This window comes from Balaenoptera acutorostrata, chromosome 7, assembly GCF_949987535.1.
Source record: "Balaenoptera acutorostrata chromosome 7, mBalAcu1.1, whole genome shotgun sequence".
NCBI lineage: Eukaryota > Metazoa > Chordata > Mammalia > Artiodactyla > Balaenopteridae > Balaenoptera > Balaenoptera acutorostrata.
Window position 1 is genome coordinate 45,335,979 of NC_080070.1, and position 19,321 is coordinate 45,355,299.

Consider the following 19,321-nt stretch of genomic DNA (forward strand, 5'->3'; position numbering starts at 1 on the left):
GTCTTAAACATTTTTCAAAGGCATCAATAAATTTGGTGCGCAACATACAATTTCCAACTATGTTGTCAGGATAGACTAGGAGACCAAGGAACTAGTATGTTTGCATAAGATGTTATAAAGGTAGTGACTCTCTGCCTTTTTTATAATCCAAATTTTTTATAAGAAAATTGACAAAGAAGAAAGGGAACGAAAGGGAATAAGAAACCAAAAGGTACAAAACTATTTGCTAACTACACACACACACACACACACACACACACACACACTCATTCACTCGAACTCATTCAAACTAAAGAATAGATTAATTGTAATAAAGAGCATCTTGGAGATTTTTCATAGAGTTATACATAAATAAAGCTTTTAAAAACACTTCAGGGGCTTCCCTGGTGGCGCAGTGGTTGAGAATCTGCCTGCTAATGCAGGGGACACGGGTTCGAGCCCTGGTCTGGGAAGATCCCACATGCCGTGGAGCAACTGGGCCCGTGAGCCACAATTACTGAGCCTGCGCGTCTGGAGCCTGTTCTCCTTGACAAGAGAGGCTGCGATAGTGAGAGGCCCGCGCACCGCGATGAAGAGTGGCCCCCGCTTGCCGCAACTAGAGAAAGCCCTCGCACAGAAACGAAGACCCAACACAGCCATAAATAAATAAATACATAAAAGTTAGCTTAAAAAAAAAAAGTTAGCTTAAACTTAAAAAAAAAAAAACTTCAAATTAATGAAAAATAAATTTTAATCACTTTAAGTAGGTAATAACACAAAAGTTGACTTACCATAAATTTCTAAACCTTGTGGGAAATACTTGTATTCTAAATCCTATCCACTAATGCAAGGGTGAAGATGCATCTTACAGTCAACAGTGCTGATTTTTAATGATGGATTTAAAAGGGTCGATTTAATTCCCAGATTATTTTTTTTAATTCCACCTCATCACCAAGAAAGTTAATAGATGCGACACATTAGAAACCCTGGCAACTAAAGATGTTTTATCCAATCAATGCCTCTCTCTTTTCTAAGCTACTCAAAAAGAAAAACCAACACCTGGAGAAAGTCACACCTTCACAAATTACCAATAATGTTCGCTGTGATATTCTAGCTTTATACATGTAGCCCCTTCTAAAGTACTGGAGGCAAAGAATGGACATTGCCCCCTCCAGCTGCTGAAGACAGCAGAACCACATAGAGCACCTACTTATGAGGTTACTTTTCAGGGGCATAAGAATATGCTTTTAAAAGGGACATTTCCAAAAACCTACAATGAAGATGAATAATAAATATTTACATGCTTAGAAAAGGGATATAGGGCTTCCCTGGTGGCGCAGTGGTTGAGAGTCTGCCTGCCGATGCAGGGGACACGGGTTCGAGCCCTGGTCTGGGAAGATCCCGCAAGCCGCCGAGCGGCTGGGCCCGTGCGCCGCAACTGCTGAGCATGCGCGTCTGGAGCCTGTGCTCCGCAACGAAAGGCCGCGATACTGAGAGGCCCGCGCACCGCGATGAGGAGTGGCCCCCGCCTGCCGCAACTGGAGAAAGCCCTCGCACAGAAACGAAGACCCAACACAGCCAAAAATATAAATAAATAAATAAGTAAAATTTAAAAAAAAAAAAAAAGGGATATATTTGAAAACCTACAAGAAAGATGAATAATAAATATTTACACTCCAAGCCAAAAAATTCCACAGCCTAAAAAGAAACATTTGATGTTTTCATTTCTGAATACTGAAGCAAAATAATGATTATAATAATTTTAATCAAACTTAAAAGGTACGCTTTATTACCTTGTTGATATAAGCTATTTGCCTTTGAACCCGCAAACAAGATGAAAAAATCCTTGAGGCACTTTTATATTCTGACTTAACAATTATCTGATAATTACCCCATCATTACCTGCTGATGAAGGATTCCATTCTAAATTCTTAACATTTCTGATGTTACAGGCATGTTACTTCAAGAGTCCTACCTGGAAAGAGACTGAGAAGACTGACTGGAGATTTGTTGGTATCAATAGTTAGTTTGTGGCTTGCAGTTTTTGAAGGCTGGCCTGGCAAGCAGATTAATTTCAGGGGAAGTCTAAACTTACATTGGCTAACTCGAGGAATGCCTGAAATAAAGAGAAATATATATTCATAAATTTGACAAATAAGAAAAATATTGTACTACTAATAGTAGTACATAGTAGCAACATATCTTAGTTTAAATGTTTGTTACCTGCCCATTTCATTTAGCATAACTGAAATAACTGGAAAGCATTATCACAATTTATGTTTTTACTTTATTGTCAAAAAGTGCAAGGCAAAAATAAAATCTTAAAAACGAGCATAGGATAAGCTCTGCCTTTAATAGTAATATCATATTTTAAAAGTCATCACAGTTGAACGCTATATAAAACATTATATGTAGTTATATTCAATTACTGAACTGTCTTGAAGACCTTCAAAGCTCTAGCCCTAATCCAAGACTATCCGCTAAAATGAGCAAAGAATATGAAATTTATATCAGGAAGACTCTATATGACCATATCTAATCATTTTTCTACCCCCTGAATTTTTTAATTTTAGTTTTTTTACTTATTGAAGATTCGAAGTACAATTAACAATTTGCAATAAATTATGAGCATGAAAGCAGAATTTGCCCTACTGAAGTTCTACTGAAGTTCATTCTAATGATGTCATTTTACACATCAATATGAAGAATATTACTTTCATACAAATTGAATTTTTCTCAATCCATTTAACTTTACATATCACTGTTAAGCAACATTTTGAAAGGCTTACATAGTCATTCAATTCTCAAATTTTTTCAGAAAGTATACAGGTATATTGAAATAAGTAACTGCATAAATAAATAACAATGAAGAGTTTTATATCAGAATTTAAAGTTTTTAAAAATCATTCCTGTTAATATTTTTACAAAGAATGAAACTGAAACCAAAGCAAATTAGGCTCTCTACTTATAAATCAAGTAAAGCAATTCTACAACTTTAGTTCTCTCTCCTTTTATACTAGGATTCTATTTTTGACTGGATAAGACAAAAGATAATATACAGAAACCTATATCTTAGTAAACTACTGTAGAAAAAAGGAAAACTTAAAATGTTCTACTCTACTGGATAGATCCACACATTAATTCCTTTATTTCTTTACAGTGGAGTCAGAGAGCAGCTTAAAAATAGCAAAAGCGGAAGCAGTAAAGTTTGTAGACATGATCCCAAATAGGATTCCTAGAATTAGCAATATATTTTGTTAATGCCAATTGGAGTTGTGTGGTTTACTCTATAACCAAGCTGGGAGTACACTTTTCAGAACTACTTATTCACTAGGATAGTAAGAGATCATCAACAATGGCAAGCATATTGATATATGAGGCCAATTAAATACTTTTTCAGAGCATGTGGAGCATATTTGTCATTCTCTTCAACATAATCTATTATCCATCAAATTTTACATAGCTCATTTTTTGCTCATAACCAACAGATGTTAAATTCACTTCTCCTGGAATCCTAGATGCAAATTATAACTGGTGTCTCTTCAGAGAAGTCCCAGGGTATTATTTCCTGACATTTTGTGAGGTTTTAGAGGCATGTGTATTTGTACTTTAAAATGATGAAATGTTTTGACTCAAAATATTATGGTAACATGATCTAAGCTACTGCTCAGACCACAACTATCAATATCACCACAAAAAACATTACAAAGCATTATTTTTTCCAACTTCATATATTCCATATATCCCCAAATTATGGAAATATACCTACTAATGTTTTTCCTCTACAATATATAAATTACAGCCTCAATTAATAGATGCAGTCTGGAAAGAACAAGGAAACTGAAACCTAGTTCCATTTCCTTCATTTTCAATGAATAGAATAACGGGGGAAAAAATGCTTCATCTTCTGACAACTCTGTACATGCACAAAGAGAAGCTATCTTCTATGTACTTTCAACCAAAGTCTGAGCTAATTGTTCAAATAAAATTTGGCTGTAAATGCTCTTCTAAAACTACACTGCTGAAACTGTGGCTCTACTTCACTTGGACCAGGTACTGACTGAATTTGTGGTAAAACAAAATTAATCATGATCAACAACACTAGCCTTATGTTACTTAGATTATTACCCTAAAACTCTGAGAACCCAGAGCTCAAGAAACTGGTGGTATATAAATGTTTCAGAAATTGAAACAAATGGATTGCAAGCACTAATAAACCCAAGAAGGGAAATACATTGTAACTCAATTCACAGCTCAGTTAAGTCAGTTAATGACAATATCACACACTAGGGCAATGGTCTGCAGTTGCTAAGATTTGAAGAACCCCTCCAGAATTTCTTTTCTCTCCAGGAATTGTAAACCTGTTTCACAGGACATTTGGAAAACATTACTTTGAAAAATGATGACACTCATACTTAATAAAATGATTATGGCTATTTTTTAAATGATGGCAGCTTGAAAAGTTTTACCATTGGGGGGGAAAAAAGCATGAAATCCTTTAGAAACCAGTTTAAGGAAACCATACCTTTAAAAAGAAAAATTATACTGCCAATATTTTATATTACTTCCCATCAAATTAAAACCCAAACGTTTCAAAATATAACGTCTAGTGTTTAGACATGGAGTTCATCAGACGCACATTTCTATTGAGATTTACATTTTCTTAAGAAACCTGAAATGCAGATTTGTCTACCAGTTACTCTTCAGGCTATAACTGTAGCTAAGAACCTGAAGCCAGAGACACGTAGAGGTATGTGTGAGTGTATGCATACGTGTATCTGTAATGAGGAAGGAAAGGATTATATGCATTTAAAGACTTTCCAAAGTTGCTAGTAGGATAGCTTTCAACTCAGTTGAAAGAGCCTAACTGATCCTAACTGCCTACCATCAGCGATATTTAGTTGGCAAAACAGTCTCTATTTGGCTCATTCAACTCTCTGAATATAATGCTGAGAGAAAAGAAGAAATTGGTCATTTGTAATACGCAAATATTGGCCTACTCACTCATCAGACTGACTTTTTGCTACAGTTTTTTAACAAATATAATCACCTCTCCTTCAAACACTTCCCCTTCTAGCCTACTAGAGGAAATGGATAGTCGCAACTACCATGGTGCAATTAATCACAAAATTATTTAACACTTAGAGAGAAAATTCAGATCAAAATCACTCCTGACAGAACAATTTTTCCAGGAAGAGAATTCTAATTACCCCTGGCACACCCAAGAGACCAGTATCACTGTCAAGAGAGATGCCAAAATGTGCTTTAAAAAAAAGAAAAAAGAACTTAGATACCAGAGTTGAATAACTATATCTATATATTACACATCTACATAATGCCTTTAGAACTCTTTCCAGGGGCCTGCTAGAGTCATTTCTTATTGAAAACAAGGAACCCCAAAGCAGTAGCAATGTCTGGTAGCCAGGACTTCCTTGATCCCTTCCTGTTATGTCTGGCACGTACTGTGCTCCATCTGCAGTCATGTTTTACACTGCCCATGTCATGTAACTTTAATGCAGAAATAATGGAGACAAACTCTTATGGGACAACATAAAACCTCGTTTGCTTCTCTTTTTCCATATGTAAAAGCAGGACTGCTTATCTGCAATACAGCCTGAACAGATCAGGCCAATAAAATGGAAAAGTCTTTGAAATTTGAAGCCTTATGTAAGTAAGATCTAAGTGGCCACATGTTAATTTCTTGCCTACTAGGTAAAGCTGAATATTTCAACTCTACTCCCTGAAGCTTAATTATAATTTTAAAATATATCATAAGAGATTATTAAAACCAGCTTTAGGTTTGCATTGAAATACTAAAATTTCCATATATTGTGATTTTTTTTCTCATGGTTTGATCTGAATTTTTAGTAAGAGGAAATAAATTCCTTTCAATAATAACCTTTACTGATTTTTTTAAAACTCAAAACAAATAATTTAAATAATAATATTGTATTTTATAAAAGTTATTGTGAAATCTTATCAGTTACATGAAATCTTGCAAAGTAAATATTCATTATTAAAATTATTTTTAATAACCCAAATTCTAATTTGACAAGTATACTTTATGTTATTAAGCTAAAAGCTTACTTCTATTAAAATATTTCTCATATAAATATATATTCACCTCCCAGACACTATGCAACTCAGGTTGTTGGAACCACCAAAACTATATGAGTAAATAATGTCATTATTTTTAAGTATTTTATTTATCTAATTATTACTAATTAATATTATCTAATACTAATCTTAAAATGGCTAATAAACTAAGACAAACCATCACATTAAGTCTATGTCTAGGAGGAAAAATAATCAAAGTAGAAGATCCTTATAGAGTACCTGTCATGTAACCAGATACTGCACAATCCTAAGATAAGTACTTGAACCCTACTCTTAAAGAGCTCAAAAATCTACTAGGAGAACCTAAGGAACAAACTTAATGAAACTCATATTATGATAAGTATTATAGCAGAGTAGTAAACAAAGGATTTGGGGAAAGCAAAATGGTGACAACACTGACCCAGGCAAGTTCAAGGGGTCAGTCCTTTGATGATATTCCCCCACAAATTCTAAACAAGACAAGGAATAGGCCCATAGAATGAGTACACATGGCATTCTGATCAAAGAGGTGAATATTTGGGGGTATACACAATCATACAATTTAGAATTCAGAATTTTTTTCCTTACTCTTTTTAAGTACACTAAGATAACTGAGCATACAGGTAAATCACCAATGACTTACAAAAATAAGTTGTCAGTGGCGCCTTTGGTTTTGTTCAAAAAAGTCATGGAGCTTCATTGTTTCTCATGACTCTGAAACAACTAATAATGAATAACAAGTATCTATAAGTGGAAACATCTACTAGCTTCTCCATAGCCAGATCAAGGCACTGAATCACCCTAAAGAGGTTGCTATGGTTAAAACAGCAGTCCATAAAAAGAATTCATTCATGGTATAATACCAATTCAATTAACTGACCAAATTTCAGTTCTGAAATTCATTTTGTTCTAAATTATCTTTTCACTTACCTTCAGGATTTCGATCTATCCATCAGAGGCAATGCAAAAAGGGATAGGGGAGAAAATGTAACAAATTATCTGTTATAAAATTACAACACAAACTTAACACATATCTGCTTAAAATATAATTTAAAATTTTTAAGATTCTTACAGATGATTTAAATGGCCCTCCAATAAAGGTAAGCCAATTCACAATTGAAGAATATAAAATGAATAAATGAAATCTAACAATATATTTCATTCATTCTCAGAAGTCCATGAGAGGGTGTTATTCCAGTATAAATGTGGCAAAAAGAGGTAAAGATATATGATCTAGCCAAAAGCAAACCAGACTCAATATGTAAATGACATCAAGAGCATTAAATGAATTTTTTGGAAAAAATTTGAGTGAAAGACAAATATATAATATTAGTATTTCCAGTTAGTCTTGCTTATATTATAACTTTAGTTAATAGATACTACTATGGAACAATGTCTATTTTTTTTTCAGCTTGTCTTGGTATTCTTTTACTTTTATAGACTTGTTTTTACTTTAACTTCTAATTAACTTTCAACCAATTAATGCCTATGCTCTTTGGTTTAGTAATAATTTATAGTCTTTCAAATTCTGTCTTTAGAAAAGCATAATAGCTAAAAATGGTATGTGCAACCATAAGCTCACTGAATGATTTTATAACTTCATAATGCATTTTTAAGCCTTTTGTCCACTTGCTAGGTAATCCATTTCTTTATTTTAAATTTATTTTCAACCAGTATCACTACTTTTCCTTGAAAGCAAATGAAATAATTAGTTGAATTAAGGCATCAACAATCTCTATAACTACATACACAAGGTGTAACAAAGATAAAAAGTATAATCATGCCTATGATTATTGAGATGTTCAATTAATGATAAATGATCCAGGGATTTTAGCCAACATTTCCTGTTTTTTATTTCACAACTCAAAATTAAAATAACACTGAACATTTCAATGTTCTTTTCAGAAACATCCAACTAAAAAGTCCATCATTCTTTGATCCCTTACAGAAGATTTGTATTTCTCTCCAAAGCCAGGTTTCGCAAAGCCTTTTAACCATAAAATATTTATGTTACCCCAAATTTTGAAAATATAGGTAAATGGTTAAAGTGGTCACTTCTGGCCAGAAATGATTTTTTTATAATTTAAAGCAAAATAACTTACAAAAAAGGAGAAACAGATTTTGAAAACATGTACTAAAGTTATAAAATCACCTCCAAGCATAGAGTCGTCAATGCATAAACCAGAAAATTCACTTAGACAAAATAAGAACTACTATTATTAAAAACATTGCCAAGGTGCCTTGTTAGCACAGTAGGTAGTTGCATCAGTCTCATAAAAACATTGCTAAGTAAGCAAAGTAGGTATCAACAGAGAGAAAAAAATATGAATAAGGCATCTCTACGCTTTTTAAATTAAGAAAACTGTACAGAAATGCTTAAAAAACACAAATGCAACATTGTTGAAATACCCTATCAGTTACACCACATTTAAACGGTTTTTAAAAACAGCAATAACTATTCTTATTCTATCAATCAACTAATTGTCCAACTGTTACTATGAAAAATTCACTACACACACACACACACACAAAACTATAAAATTGAACCCAAGTTGAAATTTATAATAATTAGATCTCAACTGGACTAAAGATAACTTTTTTGATCTATTAAGAGTTTCTTGAAATAATACAGATCCTGTTCTTAAACATTTTAACATGTAAGATAATAAAGAGTTTTATTTAATCACTAACGCAGTGTCTGAAACTCTGAAGACTGACTTAATATTACAGCAACCCATAATAGTCTTTTTTACTAATTCAGACTAGGCTTTTCTCTTTAGTTCAAATACATGAAGTCTGGCTAGATAACATTCTTCTAGTGGGAATAAAAATACATCATATTTGCTATTAATTGAAAAGATAGAATCAAACATTACATATGGAGATCAGCTAAATAGACTATCACTAATTATTCCTAACACATCAAAGTAATTTGAACATACATTTTTATTTAACACTAGAAAAGAATATTTTTTCATTTAATAATATTTTACAATGTGTTTTCCCATTTTAAACACTTAAACATTTAACTCATAACTCCAATAACTTAAAAGAAGTGATTAGGCTTGTAAATTCATGAACAACTGTATGCTTACCTGTAGGTCTGGAATAAGAAACAACAGCATTTCCTTCCAATTCAGGTGGTAAACAACTTCCTTTCAGATAAACGGAAAAGCCCACTGTTCTAGTCATCTCCGGTGCTATAAGCAATGTTAAAATAATATGTTACATAATTTTGGACAATTATTATTAACAAACAGTTAAAATTAGACATATACTGCATGCCAGCTACTGTCTTAAGCACTTTACATAACATAGATTAACTCATTTAATCCTCACAACAACCCTACATGGTGGGTATTATTATTATCCCCATTTTTTGGTGCATGAGGAAAATGGCTACAAAGAGATAAAAAAGCTTGCCCAAGGTCATATAGCTAATACAGAGCTGGGAATTGACTCCAGAACAAGGGTACCTAACATTCTACACCACTGCTTCTCTTTACTCAGATGAACAGGCAGCATGAACAAAGCAAAAGGTACACAAAGGGCAAGAGAAGTTGGGAGTGGGAAATAGTACCTTATCATGGCTAGAACACAGACTGCAGGAGAAAATGGAAGGGGGAATTGGATATGGATGTAACTAAAACTGTAGCAACTTGGCAGATTGTGCATAGCCTTCCATATTCATGTATTTGACCTCCAACCTGCATTAGAGAGCTATAAGAAGTTTTTAACTTAAAACATTAATTGTCCAGAATGTGTTTTAGAAAGACAAATTGGAAGTATTGTGAAAAATTAAAAAATAAAGTGAGATATCAACTACAAGTTTACCTCAACCATTCAATCACTCATTCACTGATTCAATGAATACTTATTGAGTTTCTACTATCTGTCGGGCACCTAAGGTAGAGGTTGGTTATAAAAAGGAAAAAAGAGAGAGATGTTCTTGCTTTTTGTGAATAAGACATAGGGTTCCCAGCTGAACAGTAGCAGTGAAGAAAGACAGAAAAATACTTGAAAGGTAATTCAGAAATCATTTAAACAGGACTAATGACAACTGGATGTAAGTGGTAAGAGAGACCCTATGCAAAGAAATCTTAGGCATTATTACAGTTATCTTACATAGATTCATTTTCTAATTAAGTCCAATTAATTTTCTGATTAAATTCTAATTAAAACCGTTCTGTAACACAGATATCATTATCCCCTTTCTGCAGATTAAAACAAAACAAAACTGAGGCTCCAAGTAATTACTAAAGTAGCTTGCCCATGGTTACACATTGAGTGTCAGAGCCAGGATTCAAATTCAGGCCAGACTCCAAAGCCAATATTCTTTCTTCAAACATTACAGATTCAATAAATAGCTCACTAGAGAAACACCAATAAAAAAGCCTTCCAAAATATAGTATTTAAGTACAATTACACGTCCATCTAGTTAAGATAAGCGTTTGAAAATCTGCAATTACTTCAACTCAACAGCCATTCACTGAATGTCCATGCTTGATGTTTGGAGGGAAAATATAAGCAAAACAACACAATCACTGATTTCAGGAAGATACCAGTCTCACTATTCAGACAAGAAATATAGCCATGAAATAAACCCACTGATAAAAAAAATTTTTAATTAAAAAAAACCTCACACCATGATAGAATTTAAGCCAAAACAAAACACTTACCCATAAATTCAAAGGTGAACTGATCACAAGTCAATACTAAAGGTGGTTGTACATAGACCGATAATCTGATCTTTTGCAATGTCACTCGATTCTGCAGTGTGACCTGAGAAAATAGAAATTGTTATTAATAAAAAAATTACATTTTTTCCAAATTGATAGAATATCACAACTACTTAAAAAATCATTTGCAAATAATTAGGAAATACCATCTGAGAAAAAAAAAAATGAGCTGTCACAAAACATAACCTGTAACATAGGTAGTAGATTAAAAAGTTCTACCCAGTTAGAAACTGGGCAAGGGAGTTGAACAGACTTTTCTCTAAGAAGATGTACAAATAGCCAATAAGCACGTGAAAAAATGCTCAAAATCTTTGTATGAAATACAAAGTAAAACCACAATGAGATACTACTACACATCTACTTAAATGCTATAATCTAAAGGACAGACAAAAACAGGTGTTAGCAAGAATGTAGAGAAACTAGAACCTGCATAAATTGCTGATGGAAATGTAAAATGGTATAGCCATTCAAGAAAAAAGTTTGACAGTTTCTTTAAAAATTAAACATAAAATTACCATCTGACCTCACAATTCCATGCCAAGAGAAATGAAACATATGTCCACCCAAAAACTTGTACACATGTTCATAGCAGTACTATTCATAATAGCTAAAACTAGAAACAACCCAAGTGTCCATCAACTGATGAATGGACAAACAAAATATGGTATATCTCTACAATGAAATATTATTCAGAATAATATTTAATAATATTAATAATAATAAAAAGAAATGAAGTACTGACACATGCTACAACATGGGTACATTATACTATGCTAAGCGAAAGAAGCCAGTCACAAAGACCACATATTATATGATTCAATTTATATGAGATATCTAGAGTGGGCAAATCTATAAATCTACAGAGACAGAAAATAGATTAGTAGTTGCTTTGGGATGGTAGTGGGATTGGGGGTGGGGGAATGGAGAGAACAGCAAGTGACAGCTAATGAATATGGGGTTTCCCTTGGAGGGACAAAAATGTTCAAAAATTAAATTGTGGTCATCATTCTACAACTCTGCAAATATACTAAAAATCATTGAATTGTACACTTCAAAAGAGTAAATTGTATGGTATGTGAATTATATCTCAATAAAGCTATTAAAAAATGTTCTATCAAAAGCAGACCAAAAAAATCTGCCCTCATGTCTGGTGAATAATTACATCATGAAATATTATATGTGTTCATTCTTCTTTACATGTATAGATGTGGCATCATGAATTATTTATTTTATCTAGTATCAGTATATTACCGTTTATACAAGTTACTCTCTAAAGATTTCCTTTCTAGGTAGGTATTTACCATCAGTAGTTTAAATACATATCAAAGCACTACAGTTTCTTCCACAGCTTAATACAAAAATACCTGACATAACTAATTCTAGAAAATATCAAAGAATGGCAATAATGACTGCTGCATTTCTAAGCTGGCTGTATTTCCAAACTGGTGCTCTTGGTTGATGATGCTTGGAATGATAATTCCCATTCTAGTCAGAGTTAATAGCTATGAATTCTGGGGTAATAGTTTGACTGAGAAATAGGGTGGGTAGGGGTAGAGAAGGCCAGGACTTCTCTCACTCCTCCTGAGGAGGAACGTCAATAGAATCCATCAGGCCCAAGGATCTTTACTGGGCCACAGTGCTAGGGGCATCAAAGAAAAAGCTTAAAGATCTGGCTTCCACTGGGAACATTCTCTCTTTGGATTTTGTCTCGTAAAAAGTCCCAGCCTCTTTGAACAGTCTCTTTGGATGAGTTTATCCACATGGTAAGCCAGATTTATCACAGTCACTGGCCAGGTAGAGTTGCTAGACCAACTAAATCACAATCTCTGGGAGTAGACCTGGGTATTGGTATTTCTTTAATAGTTCCCCAGGTGATAGCTATTTACAACCAGAGTTGAGAAGCACTCTTCTATTATACAGGGCACCTTTGCTACGGAGCAATGTAGTCTAGTTACTAGACTAGTATATGAAACAGATACATTTCATTATTAATTGACATAATGCAAGGGCATACTTAATTTTTAAGAAAAGTCATTTTGAATTTTCTCTTAGGTAAAAGGCATGTATCAACTATTCATTAATTATATATATACATACATACTATAGATAAACAATATACAAGAATATACATCTGGCCCACAAACATTATACACATATAATTAGATTCAGTAAATGTCTTGTATTAATTTTAAATGATGTGGATATTCTGCACAACTTAAAAATAAGCATAACATTTTTGACTTGCAAAGTAAAAATTTTAAAGGACAACTATTGATGCAAATAAATACAATAAACACAGCAAATGAACAATGAACCCTCAATTTTTACTTTATAAGCCCTGGGAATACATGGGGGGAAATCTGCATACCACAAAGAAAGATTCCGTAATGATATCTGACCATTATAAAAATCATAATACCTTTTTAATAAAACACTGAGGGTAATTATGGGAAGAAGAAAGTACACGTGCTGTAGGCAACATTCCTTCTGATAGCTATTCCACTAAATAAACAGAACACAATTTCAATATTTTACTGTTAACAATAATATGCTGGTCTGTACATATATTTTTAAATAAAATTAATGATAACCATTAGCAGCTTTCTATATTCATGGAACCACGCTAATAAATTATTTATGTGTATTATCTCATTTAATCATTACAACATTGTAAAACAGGTACTATCACAATATACCATTTTACATAAGAGAAAAATGTGGCTCAGAGAAGCTAGATAATTTGCCTAAGGCTACTCTGATTATAAGTGGAAGAAGCACAATTTAACTTCTGTCTGTCAGAATCCAGAGCCCACACTCTTAATCAATTGTGGTTAAGTCCCAAAATAACTCTGCAAATGAAGAAGTACCCTCATTTTACAGTTTAAAAATAGAGGTCCAGAGAAGCTCAATAACACGTCTAAGACCATCCAGCCAATATGTGCAAGAGAGCTGAAAACTATGACCAGGAACATCTCGTGAGAGGTTGCTTTTAAAAATGAAAATGAAAAATCCTTAAGGTAGTAATAAGCCATTTTTAAGACAGCAGACATTCTGACTCTGCCTGGCATAACAACATGTACTTAGACAACAATCGTACAATTTTACATTGTTACAAGTGCTTGCATTTAGTTTAGATGCAAGATTAATGGTGATAACTCTCATACACAGATCTATCGAATCCCAACAATGGACTAGGCACTTTCAAAAGTGAATCAAGAGGGCTTCCCTGGTGGCGCAGTGGTTGAGAATCTGCCTGCCAGTGCAGGGGACACAGGTTCGAGCCCTGGTCTGGGAAGATCCCACATGCCGCGGAGCAACTGGGCCCGTGAGCCACAATTACTGAGCCTGCGGGTCTGGAGCCTGTGCTCCGCAACAAGAGAGGCCGCGATAGTGAGAGGCCCGCGCACCGCGATGAAGAGTGGCCCCCGCTTGCCGCAGCTAGAGAAAGCCCTCGCACAGAAATAAAGACCCAACACAGCCATAAATAAATAAATAAAAATAAAATGACTAATACTCTAAAAAGAAAAAAAAGTGAATCAAGAAAATGTGTGACAAAAATAACTACAGTAACAAAGAAGAGTTGTGTTTGAGCCAAAAAAAAGAGTTAAAGACTTGGCTAGACCATGAACCTCATATTTTAAGAGAAAAATAATTATAGATTAAGGGGAAAATACAAAAATTAATATCAGAATTTTCCATGCTATTTTCCATTTCTAACAAAATAAAATATGATCCTCAGGAAACATAATACTAAATTTTTATCCTAGATATATAAACATGACTCCAAAGGCCAGGTATTAACAACCACTCTGCCTTAGTTGCCTGCAATAGATGGTCACGCATCACGCACACACACTCAAGGTAACCACATCTTCATTCACTTGGAACGGATGGAAAAATTTTCTCAATTAACAGGATTTATTATGATGGAAACTTCCATGGTTATATACCTTGGCTGCTGTTGTTATAAAAGGCTATAAGGAGAGATTTATAACAGAAATTTGTATAGGAACTGTCAGGCAGAATCAGGAAGTCATGGTGTCTGCTGCTTAAGTCCAGCTGATTTTGTGCAACTCGTGTGTCGCATTCTTTCCCATTCTTTTATAATGGCAATAAGGAAGAGAGCTGTGACTTAGCCATTCTCAAACATAGTTAAATGTTATTCTCCTAATGAAGGAGAATTTTCCAATAGTGTCACGCCACCATTTTAAGGTGGCTATTACACATGAAAGCCTAAGAATGGCATGGGAGGGAAATGTGTATTTATTTATAGCAATAACTAGTAGTGAGGGAAAAAATTAGCATGAGCAAAGTTATCTGGTTTAGGTACAAGATTTCTTTTTGCAATTTGCAGTGTGCTCCTGAATTATTATGTTATGTGTCAGAACAATATCAGTAGATAGATATAAAAGAGATTTCCCTACACAAAAGTCTATAGATCATTCCTGGAACGCTACAAGGTTGTTGGGTTTTTTTTCTTAAATGTTTGATTTCTTGCCACTAATGCTTTTCCAGACTCAGAAGTATTAATGGGATAGAGCCTTTGACTGGACAGGGGGAAGGGAGACTGGGAAAAGACCACCCTTGCTACCAGTGGCAAGAATCCAAAAAAATTAGCTTAGGAAACTGTTATAAGGTTGGGCTCCCTTCAACTTCTACCAAAGATCCCCACACTTGGGCCACCCGCTGGGTCCAGTATAAGCGAACACAATTGGTAAAGCCTGGTGCCCTGTCAAGCTCCTCCAAGGACAGCAACCCATAATCTAAGAAAATATAAAGCCCTGTCCAAGTTTTGACTTAGCAAATCGCCAAGATCCACAACTTTCCCTGGCTCCAAAGTCTGGGCAGTGATAAATATTTTCAGCTTAATAATGTGCTGACTTATTACCACACTTTAATCTAAATGCCTTAAGAGGGTTCTACATTTGAGTCCTAGTTCTAAAATTCTACAATGGCAGGACTAAAAATCTTAACCAAAACCACATCCTTCATACTCTATTTTTTGGGGACTATCAATCTGTCACTACTCTATTTTGTGGTTTCTTCATTTAATATTTTCTTGCTATAAATACATCCATTTAAAGCTAATACTATGGCAGATAGATGGCTGGAAATTCTTTTCAAACACACACATAATCATACATAGAAGAAAGATATTATTAACATTCATATGATTCCCCAATATATGTATGATACTGCAATCAACTGCTTGGTCTACTATGAATGTGATGACACAATTCCTTTAGTATACTTAAATACTAATTTTGTTTCTAGAAAAAAGACCCTTAATCACACTACACATTTAATTAATGGTAGGAATAAGTCCTAACAATTATTATATATATATTGCTATAAATGCAATTACTAGTTTTAAATTTGTAGTAAACAATAAAGGCTATCTATTTACTACTCAAGGCTGAGGAAAACTTACAAATGTCAAGTGTTTGAGTTTTTCTATTTCTTAACTTTTTAACCAAGAAATCTTTTGTTTAATTGAATAAATTTAATGTGTAACATTGTGTACATTTAACATGTACAGCATGTTACTTTGATATATTTATATATTGCAATATGATTGCCAGGGCAGTGATATTTATCACATTACATAATTATAGTACAATATTATTATCTATATTCATTATACTGTGCGTTAGATCTCTATGGCTTATTTACTACTCATTACAAGTTTGTGCCCTTAAACATCATCACTCTTAACCACCCCCAATCCCCTGGTAAGCACCATTTTACCCTCTGTTTTTTACAGGCTTAACTTTTTTAGATTCCCACATATAAGTGATACCATACAGGACTTGTCTTTCTCTGTCTGACTTATCTTACTTAGCATAATGTGCTCAAGAGCCATCCATGTTGTTGCAAATGGAAGGATATCCCCCCTTCTCATAGTTGAATAATATTCCATTGTGTATATGTACCATATCTTTTTTTATCCATTCATCCATCGATAGGCATTTGGGTTATTTCCATATCTTGGCTATTTTGTGAATAATACTGTGATAAACATGAGAGCGTATATCTCTCATGGGAAATACTATTTTCATTTCCTTTGGTTTATAGCCAGAAGTGGAGTTGCTGGGTCATACAGTAGATTTTTTTTTAATTTTTTGAGGAACCTCCAATTGATCTCCAAAGTGGTTGGATCAACTTACATTCCCACCAACAATATTTAAGGGCTCCCTTTTCACCACATCCTCACCAGCACCTGTTGTCTCTTGTCTTCTTGATGACAGCCATTCTAAGGTGTGAGGTGATATCACACGTGGTTTTGATGCGCATGTCCCTGACGATCAGTGATGTTGAGCATCTTTTCATGTGTCTGTTGGCCATTTTGATGTTCTCTCTGGTAAATGTCTATTAGTTCTTCTGCCCACCAAGTATTTTTACATTTCCATAAGCTACTTATAGGGTGACAAGTGACAGATGTGATGAAATGTGTGATATTGTTTGCACATTACAGTCTAGAACTATGTACAATACCTTCACTGTGACTGAAGGGACAAGGTCAGCTCCCACTTCAACATCAGTAGATTGCTGTAAACACAGAATTGAGAAGAGAAGGAAAGAAAGAATAGTTTCAATACTGCACATCAATGAGAAAACACAGTAGGTGTGATACATATTTCTCACCACCAAAAAAACTATAAAGGATTTATCACTCTGATGGCAGACTAAAAGAGTCAGTGTGGCTTTTTGGATGGCTTCATTGGGAAAGTCACAAGCTAATATTAAAAAACCCACGACTCCAAAAAGGGAAGAAAAGTTCACATATTTTACTATCAAACTACTCTATTGCCAAATTTCCTTAAAAACTGAAACTAATTCTATTAACTCATTCTTTATATTATATAAAAGAAGACTTCTGTATATTTTCTATATAAACAGTATGCCATTCTTTTAGGTCCTTGTATTTTTAGCTTGCCAAAGGTATGTTTTATTCTGATTAATAATATGTATTGATATCTAAGACATGTAACTAATGATATAAAGATTGAGTGGCCTGGGGCTTCCCTGGTGGCGCAGTGGTTGAGAGTCTGCCTGCCAATGCAGGGGACACGGGTTCGAGCCCTGGTCCGGGAAAATCCCACATGCCGCGGAGCAACTGGGCCCGTGAGCCACAATTACTGAGCCTGCGCGTCTGGAGCCTGTGCTCCGCAACAAGAGAGGCCGCGACAGTGAGAGGCCCGCGCACCGCGATGAAGAGTGGCCCCCGCTCGCCGGAACTAGAGAAAGCCCTCGCACAGAAACGAAGACCCAACACAGCCAAAAATAAATAAATAAATAAATAAAAGACCGTGAATTTCTTTAAAAAAAAAAAAAAAAAAAAAAAGATTGAGTGGCCTTACACCTAGAAAATAAAACAAAAGTAGGAGTGTATTTTTTTTTTACTAGTGCATATCATAAACTCTTTGAGCATCAGCCTTGGTTACCTGGTCCTATCTCTTAAAGAATTCAGAATATAATATAATAGAGCAAACATTTCCTTAGAATTTATAACTTATTTTTTAGAGTGGTAGGTTGAGAGGAAAATATGGTCACTCTACAATAGAATAAGATCAAAGCATAACATATTTTCTAATAATACCCACATGAATTCCTGAGGGAACAATTAAGATCATGAAGTCTCTGTCCAACAATGAATAAATCCATTGTACTTTGTTAACCTATTTGGAATTATTTTACTAAGAAAAATTAAATCACTTCTAATCAGCAGGGATCACTATGATGTAATGGTCATCAGCATAATTAAGAGTTGGGAGATTCATATTCTATTTATGATTCCATAGGAAACTATATATGAACTTTGATCCAACTTCTCAATCAATAAGAGAGGATAGCGATGTTTATCTCTTCTGAAAAAGCCCCCATTCTAACACTAATTATATTATTTTTTGGATGTGTGCTTTCATAACAATGATTGAAAATAAAATATTAAGCCAGGCTTTTTGCTCTAGTATTACCTAAAATCCAGGAAATGTTTTACATTTAGCTGTCGGCAGTTCTGGAAGAGAAAACAACATCTCCTGTTTCCTGCTCTTTTCAATCCATATCTAAACACCTAGATATTTCAGGGACAAAAGTCCTTTGGAAACATGAAATTACAGCCAGAGAGAAGTAGCTCTACAAAGACAGTATGGCATCACAGCCACCTAAGTCGTTGGACTGATGTTTTCCAATGGGATGAATATGATACTCTCAAGAATCTCTTAAGAAGAAAAAAAATAGTAAGAAGGGGAAATGAAGCTGAAAAGAGACATCTAGTTAAGAGGAAAAAGCACTCCAGGTTACTGATAGGGAAATATATATTACAATACAGTGCTATTGCATAAGGCCTTTTCTCACAAAGATCAAAAGTTGCTAAAGAACAGAAAGGGAATTTCAATCCAAATAGCCTATGTTTAAGAAAACCTAGAAAAAATTATATAAGTTGCCCAAAGGAAAAAAAGAATCATTTCCAAGGCAAGAAAATGTGTGTACATTTGTCAGCTAAC

General features: G+C 34.2%; 1 protein-coding gene across 6 annotated transcripts in view; it reads right to left on the reverse strand.

The window, feature by feature from the left end:
* The window catches only part of BBS9 (Bardet-Biedl syndrome 9), a 465,641-nt gene that overhangs the window by 262,245 nt on the left and 184,075 nt on the right, over positions 1-19,321 (reverse strand). For 4 of the 6 annotated variants that reach the window (XM_057549919.1, XM_028164767.2, XM_028164765.2 and 1 more), the window contains 5 exons: positions 17,310-17,363; positions 10,755-10,857; positions 9,171-9,275; positions 7,006-7,020; positions 1,955-2,095 (listed from right to left, as the gene is read on the reverse strand). In XM_057549919.1, the coding sequence (XP_057405902.1) occupies positions 1,955-2,095; positions 7,006-7,020; positions 9,171-9,275; positions 10,755-10,857; positions 17,310-17,363 (418 nt within the window). The remainder of the gene's footprint in view (positions 1-1,954; positions 2,096-7,005; positions 7,021-9,170; positions 9,276-10,754; positions 10,858-17,309; positions 17,364-19,321) is intronic. The other 2 variants (XM_028164768.2, XM_007175220.2) reach the window with 1 other exon arrangement.